At 66.2% G+C, this 7,259-nt stretch overlaps 1 protein-coding gene across 1 annotated transcript; it reads right to left on the reverse strand.

Moving 5' to 3' along the window:
• Positions 1-78: 78 nt before the first annotated feature.
• Positions 79-6,626, reverse strand: CSF3R (colony stimulating factor 3 receptor). The gene is made up of 16 exons (XM_071453176.1): positions 6,469-6,626; positions 5,607-5,702; positions 5,031-5,330; positions 4,832-4,955; positions 4,588-4,757; positions 3,742-3,896; positions 3,415-3,574; positions 3,054-3,130; positions 2,539-2,752; positions 2,184-2,372; positions 1,901-2,002; positions 1,499-1,645; positions 1,173-1,313; positions 959-1,049; positions 742-823; positions 79-640 (listed from the first exon to the last, which is right to left on the reverse strand). The coding sequence occupies exons 2-16, from the start codon at positions 5,674-5,676 to the stop codon at positions 257-259; spliced, it is 2,406 nt and encodes an 801-aa protein (XP_071309277.1). The 5' UTR covers positions 5,677-5,702; positions 6,469-6,626; the 3' UTR covers positions 79-256.
• Positions 6,627-7,259: the final 633 nt, after the last annotated feature.

Here is a 7,259-nt window from a genome sequence, read left to right on the forward strand (position 1 = left end):
CCGGTCCCGGCCCTGTTTGCCATCCTGTACCCCTCCCCGTCCCCATCCCCTTCCCGCAGAGACGCCCGGGTTGTTCTCAGCACGACCCCGTTTATTTCGGAGGGAGGCGGTCGGGAGGGGATACGGACACAGAGCGGGATGGAGCCGGGCAGCGCCCCGGGGTGCGGCTGGAGCCCCGCGGGCGGACCCGGTGTCCCGCACCCCGGGGCTCCATCCCGGTGGCGGACCCGGTGTCGCTGCCCGGCTCCATCCCGCGCTAGTCCGCCCGGCACTCGTGCAGCTCCTCGGCCCCGCCGATGCGGAGCCCCTGCAGCAGCGGGAAGGTGGCGGGGGGCTCCTCCAGGAACGCCCAGTCCCCGCCGCCGCTGCCGTCGCCGCGGCCCCGCAGGTTCTCGTAGAAGCGGGGAGCGGGCTCGGGGAGCAGCCGCTGGCCCCGGTACCCCGCGCCGCCCACCCGCGCGTACTGCACCGGCTCCCCGGGACCCTCCTGCCGCACGTAGGGCCGCGACAGCGCCGGGGGGACGGCGGCCAGGGCGGGGTGCTCCTTCCCCGGCTGCTTGCCCGGCTCCCCTTCCAGCACGGTGACCGTGGAGATGGCGGCCGGGCCGGGCTCCCTCGCGGCGAGGCTCTGGAGCGGCTCCTGGGGAGCAGCGGGAGGTCACGGGCGGTGCCACCCGTCCCTGCTGTCCCTCCCAGGGCCATGAGCCGGGTGGGCACTGGGGAAGCGGCGAACGGTCTCACCTGTGGCAGCGCTGCTGGCACCCACTTGCCCAGGCTGCTGTTGGCAGGGTCGGGGACGCTGGGCCAGAGCTGCTCCTTCATCCTGGGGACCACGGGGGTGAGGGGACTCAGCGAGGCGGGCTGGAATGGGTGGCCTCAGTGCTGGACTGGTTCCCAGCTCTCCAAGGCCACCCTGTCCCAGCAGCAGCCCAGCCCGGGGCAGGGCTCTGCCACTCACCGCTCGTTCTTCTGGAAGCAGATGAGCAACACCATGAGCCCGACAAAGACCAGCCCCAGGCTCAGGAAGAGGAATTGGAGCTCGGTGTCATCTGGGAAGAGGTTCAGGGTCACAGGGAGCTGCAGTGGGCACTGCCAGCTGTGCTGTGCCATGAAGCCAGGGCAGGACCAGGTCCCCTCCCGTGTCCCCTGCCCCGGCTGGCCGCAGCCCTCACCCAGCACTGTGGTCACCAGGATCAGGCTGGTGCCGTTGGTGCTGCCAGCAGCTGTGGATGCCATGATGTGCACCTTGTACAGGGTCGATGGCTTCAGCCCCCGGATGGCAAAGGAGCTGAGGGAAGGATTCACGGTGGCACCTGGGGACACACGGGGCTGTTGGTGTGGCGGAGTGCCCCCACCTGCACAGCCCTCAGGCTCTGCTGGCAGGGAGCCCAGTGAGGGACCCACAAAACTCCCTGATCCTCCCAGAGCAGGACACAGGGGCTCCTGATATTGAGGTGGGACAGAGGGCCAGGTCAGTGGTGCTGCAGGCAGGACTCACTGGCCGTGCTGGTGATGCTGCTGGCCCAGAAGATGGTGTAGCTGGTGATGAAGCCGTTCTGCACCTCCACTGGCAGTGGCTCCCAGCACAGCTCGGCCTCTGACTTGCTGATCCTCTTCAGGTGAAGCTTGGGGGCATGGGACGGTGCTGGAAAGAGCAGGAGAAGGGGGGACCAAGTGCTGAGCAGAGCCATTGCCTCGGGTGGGAACTGATGGGGGGGTCCCACTCCCAAGGTGTGGGTGCCCATGGTGTAGGGGGCTGAGCTGACTCAGAGATGAGACAAATGCAGCCCCCCAGGCTGAGGTCTTTGCTACAGCCCCTGGATTTGGGGTACACGGGGCAGAGATGGTTCATTCTTTTGGAAGGTCAAAGTCCTGGTGGTGGGGCTCCCTTCCCACGTACCCTTCTGCTGGGAGTAGGCTGTGGTGTGGACGGGCACCCCGACAGTGCCCTCGTAGAGAGGGTACAGTGAGATGTTGTAGCGCTGGAAAGGCTCAATACCGTCTGCAATGGAGAGCAGAGGGGGCACTGCTGAGACGCCCCAGCACCACGGCACCAGCCCAACCACCCTGGGGTGGATCCACAGGGAGGAGGCAGGGTGGGGAGTAGGTTGGGTCCTGGTTTGGTCAGGATGGGTGCCAGCCCCCTGGGCCAGCTGACCTGGGGATCAGGAGCCCCCCCTTACCCTGGATAAGGGCTGTGGTGGCTGCCCCATCACGCTCCATCTGCCAGCACGCCCTGCAGTGCCCAGGCTCTGCTGCCACCCGCTGCCACTCCAGGATGTAGGCGGTCACTGGGGCCAGCGGTGCCTCCCAGTGCACCCAGAGGCTGCGCTCACCCCCGGGCACAGCCCGGAGCCCGGCCAGGGGCTGACCTGCGTGGGACAAGCAGCCGGGATGGTGGGAGAGGAGAGCACCTCTCCCTCATGTCCCCTGTGCGCCCAGGTTTGGAGCCTGCCCTCTCCTTGCCCTGGCTGTGCAGCTCGCTCGGGCCGAGCAGAGCCCCGGGGCACCCGCGGAGGTTTCGGGCGCTGCCCTCACCTGTCCTCTCCAGCAGCATCACCTCGGTCGGTGCCGACTCGCCGGCGGCGTTGTAGGCTGAGAGATAAACCCTCCTGGCGGCCGCGGGCACCGAGAAGTTGCACTGGGTGTGGGTGGTGTTGCAGACGGTGGGGGGGTCCCTGCCCCTCCTCCGGGGGCTCAGGGTCACACGGTAGCCCAGCACTCGCCCGTTGGCCTCCCGCTGCCGCGGGGCCTGGGTGCGGGCAGGGCGTGTGGGTGGCAGTCCCTGCGGGGACCTCAGGCAATGCCCCATAGGCAATGCCCCATAGGCAATGCCCCTCAGGCAATGGCCCTCAGGCAATGCCCCATAGGCAATGCCCCATAGGCAATGTCCCCCAGCAATGCCCCATAGGCAATGCCCCATAGGCAATGCCCCTCAGGCAATGCCCCCCAGGCAATGCCCCTCAGGCAGTGCCCCATAGGCAATGCCCCTCAGGCAATGCCCCCCAGGCAATGCCCCTCAGACAGTGCCCCCTGCCCACCCCCCTGCTCACCTTCCAGCGCAGCTGCACCTCCAGCTGCCCCCCGGCTGGCTGAGCCTCCCACCACGCATCCAGCTTCCCTGTGGGGGCTGCAATGGGAGGGGAACAGGAGAAGCTGAGAGGGACCCATGTGGCTTTGCCCCCAGGATTATGTCCTGTGTCCCCAGCACTGTGTCCCCAGTACTGTGTCCCCAGCACTGTGCCGTGTGTCCCCAGCGCTCTGCAATGCGTCCCCAGCACTGTGCCATGTGTCCCCAGTGCTGTCCCATGTGTCCCCAGCACTGTGCCCTATGTCCCCAGCACTGTGCTGTGTGTCCCCAGTGCTGTGCCACCTGCTCGGGCACAGGGCACCCTCCGGGTGACTCACACTCACCCTTCTCGTGGGTGGTGTAGTTCCTGCCCGGGCTCCACTCGCTCCAGGAGCCCAGTGCCGAGGCTGAGCTGCGCCGGCAGCGCATCTGGAAGTGGTACTGAGTGCCAAAGAGGAAACCGCAGCGCTGCGCCGTGCCCGCCTGGCCGATGATGCCGCTGACCTGGGGGCGGCCAAACGAGGGCTGTGCTGGCTCCTGCCTCGGGCCCTGCTGTGGGCTCAGGGGACTCTTTGCTGTCCCACTCACATGGGGACTCCTCCACTCCCACTGCTTGGAGCAGAGGGAGGGTTCTGGCTCCTGCCCAGGCCCCCTGTCCCAGCAGCACTCACCAGGGCCCAGGCAGGGTCCTCGGGTGCCCGGTAGCGCAGCTCACACTGCAGCTCCATGTGCTTTGTGCCCCGCGCCACATCCCAGGCCAGGGCAATGCAGTCGGTCTGGAAGGGGATGGACTGGATGCTCTGCAGGGTTGGGGGGTCCAGCTTGGCTGCAGGAAGGGCAGGGGAGAGTTGGAGAGGTGTGGAGAGGTGTGTGGTGGGCAGTGCCCAGAGCCATGACCTCACATGTGCCTTTGTTAGTGCCAGGAGCTGCAGCCAGGGTGCTGCGGCAAGAAATGTGGGAAACCACCCCAAAACATTTAGGAGAATGGCTGGTGGCAAGGGACAGGAGCTGGTGTATGCCCCTGCTTGGGATGCAGTAATGCAACACTGGCACAGCTCTGCATTAATGCCTATGCAGAGAAAACAGATTCCATGGGGCCTGGTGCCTGGAACACCCCACATTTGAGTCTGCTCAGGGGTCAGAGTGTGGCACAGCCATGGGAGAGCTCAGCTGGTTCCTGGGCAGCCCTTCCCCAGCCCCAGATCAGGGCGGATAAATCTCTCCATCTGGGAAGGCTCCTTTTATAAATAGTTTATAGGCACAGGATCCATTATTAATAGAGCTGCTGAATAAATGGGTAATCAATTGCTGCAGGAGCTGTGGAGTGCAGCAGGTCAACTGGCAGCTCATAACCTGCCGTGCGTGCTGCTCGCTCTGCAGCGTGGCGCTGGCACCGATTCATCCCGGCAGGACATTCATCACAGAACCTGCCCATAAAATGGGCCCCACGTGCTTTAATGTCACTTTAATACCCCTGACGAGCTTCCCTGGCCCCTGATCTGTGTGCTGTCACTCACCCACGTCCATGGGGTCGATGTGGAGGTGCTGGGACTCGGCCGTGCCCAGGGCGTTGGTGGCAGACACCCAGATCTCCATTTGCCGGTACAGCTGCAGCAGCCGGCGTGGCACCGTGCAGTGGCTGTGCCCTCCTCGTGGGGTGCACCCTGTCACTGCCTGGGTTCTGCTCCTGCAGCAGACAGGGCAGTGAGCTCGGGCTCCTTGCTGTGGGGTTTGGCAGGGGATAATGGTCCTGGCACTTACCCCATGCATTTCAGCACGAAGCTGGTGGGGAGGTGGCTGTTGGTTCCCTGCTGCCATTGGCACGTCAGCCCGTAGTCATCGAGGTTCAGGACACAGCTGAGGTTGAGGGGCTTTGCAGGAGGGTCTGGGGGAGAAAGAGGCTGAGCAAGTGCCCGTCCCTGCTGGGAAGGAGGGTGACCCGTAGTGGCAGCAGACTTACAGCCCGCCCTGATCTCGGCCATGCCAACGCGCTGCTTGGTCCCATTCCACTCCACACAGCAGAACAGCCTGGCCTGGGTGCGGTTGAAGCGGGGCAGGGTGAGGTTGGACACCTCTGTGCCCCCTGGACCCTGGCGCTGGCTCCCAGCCACAGGCTTGCTGTCCAGCATCCAGCTGATCTGGAGCCTCCCCTGCTCCAAGCCTCGGCAGAGCTCTCTCTGGATGGTGCAGGATGCCGTGACAGCCGAGCCCAGGGGCACAATGGGGGGGCTCACAGTCACCGAGGCACAGCCCAGTGTCCCTGCAGGCAGGAAAAACCTGTCACATCCTGGGCACAGCTGTGCCAAAGCCACCTCAGCTCCTCAGCGCCCGGGCAGGACATAGGGACGAGCCTCTTCCCTTAGATGGGCCCCCCACTCTGGAGAGGAAGAGCCGAGCGTTGGGCAAGGCACGGGCACGTGCCAGGCCCCATCCTGCCCGTGCCTGCCGTTCCTGCCTGCCCCGGGGCCCCGGCCAGGGCACAGGCTGCTGGGGATGCTGTGCCTGTGGCACAGGACAGGATGGACCCCGCACTCACCGCCCAGGTGGAGCAGCAGGAGCAGGGAGAGCTGCGGCAGGAAGGGTGTCCCAGCACCGCGCCTGGCCATGGTCTCCTCCGTGGCTTTGGCATCACCTGGAACGGAGAAAGCGGCTTGTCCTGGGGGTCGGCAAGGGCTGGGGACGAGGTGGGCTGAAGGAGCCGGGCTCCATTGTCACCGGCTCTTCCTGGAGCAGAATGTCCTTTCGCTGGCAGCGTCAGCCCTTCCCGCAGCCCTTCTGACACCTCCGCCCCCGGCTCGCCGCCCGCGCCGCCACAGCCGCTGGAGTGGGAAGCGCAGCGGAGAGAGCCCGGAACGCGGGTCCGTCCCCCCGCACCCGGCACCGTCCCGGGCACCACAGCACCCTGAGCCCGGCCGCAGGCACGGGCTGATTTTTATCTCCATTATCTCCAGCCGCTGCCGGGCAGAGATTTGCGGTTTGAGGGCGGGTGAGGGCGGCGGAGGGCGATAAGCTATAAGGAGAGGGAAGCGAATGACGGACAGCAGCAGAGCGGGACAGGCCGGGGCTGCGGGGTCCTGCCCACGCCCCTCCCGGCTGTCCCCTGCCTGCTGCTGGGAATGGCCCTGGAGGGGCGGCCGCCTCTGCCCCGGATGGGTCCCAGACACGTTCGTGGCCCAGGAGGGGCTGCCCACACTGTGCCCAGGTGCCCACAGCTCCTCACCCCCAAGCCAACATCCAGAGGGAGGTGAAGCACTCGAGCGTGGGAGTGGGACAGCGGCCAGCCCTGGGCACTCGGCACGTGTGGCTGTCCCAGGCAGGGGACGGGCAGAGCAGCCACGGACCAGATGCTGCTCTGTGTGACCTGAGTGGCACCACCCCTACCCCACCTCCATCCCTACCTCTCCTCCATCCCTGCCCGTCCTCCGTGTCCGGCGTGCCCGGGAGCCGCTCACCGCCCGCTCCGAGCGCGGGGCTCCGGCAGCCGGCGGCTGGCCGTGCCCGGAGTGTTTGCTAACATGCTGCTTTCCCCGTTAGTTCCTCAAAACCAGGGCCGTTAGTTGCTGTGACGCTCTGAAGAAGGTGATTGCAAAACACTTCCCTGAAGCCTGCGACCCCCTCCTCGCTCGCCGCAGGCAGGAAAGCCCAGGGGGCGCGGGCACCCCGAGCAGCGCCCGGCCTCCACCCTGCCCGCTCCAGGGCTGGGATTGGCGCAGCCGGGATGGGGCACGGACACTTCCTCACTGCAACTGCCCTGGGGCCACCCGGCTGGGCTGGGGGACGCGGCAGAGGGACGCTGGGGGAAGCGGCAGGAGGCCATGGGCCAGGGAATGAGCGACTCAAGGGGCAGGAGGCAAACCCAGCTGTGTGACGCCACCTGGGAGCAGCTCACATCCCCAAGCCGTGTCTGTGTCCATGTCCACATAGTCCAGCTTGCCCCAGGGTGAGCAGCCCACAAGGGCAACCCAGTTCTGACCATTAACCCGTGTTATTTCACAGCTCCTTGTCTGGGGCCGTGCCGAGCTGCTGTGCCCACCCGTGCCAGGCTGGAGCACAGCCCCAGTGGGGAATCCCGTGTCTGGTGGGATGGCATGGGGGTAAACAGAGATTTGCTCAACCCTCCCACACTCACAGCCTTCGCAACCACGGCGGCTGTTGTGCAAAGAGCTGTTTACTCTGGCCAGGGGCGGTG

The sequence above is a fragment of the Agelaius tricolor genome, unplaced genomic scaffold (assembly GCF_023055355.1).
Source record: "Agelaius tricolor isolate 1412-34295 unplaced genomic scaffold, bAgeTri1.0.p SCAF_36, whole genome shotgun sequence".
In the NCBI taxonomy this organism is placed as follows: domain Eukaryota; kingdom Metazoa; phylum Chordata; class Aves; order Passeriformes; family Icteridae; genus Agelaius; species Agelaius tricolor.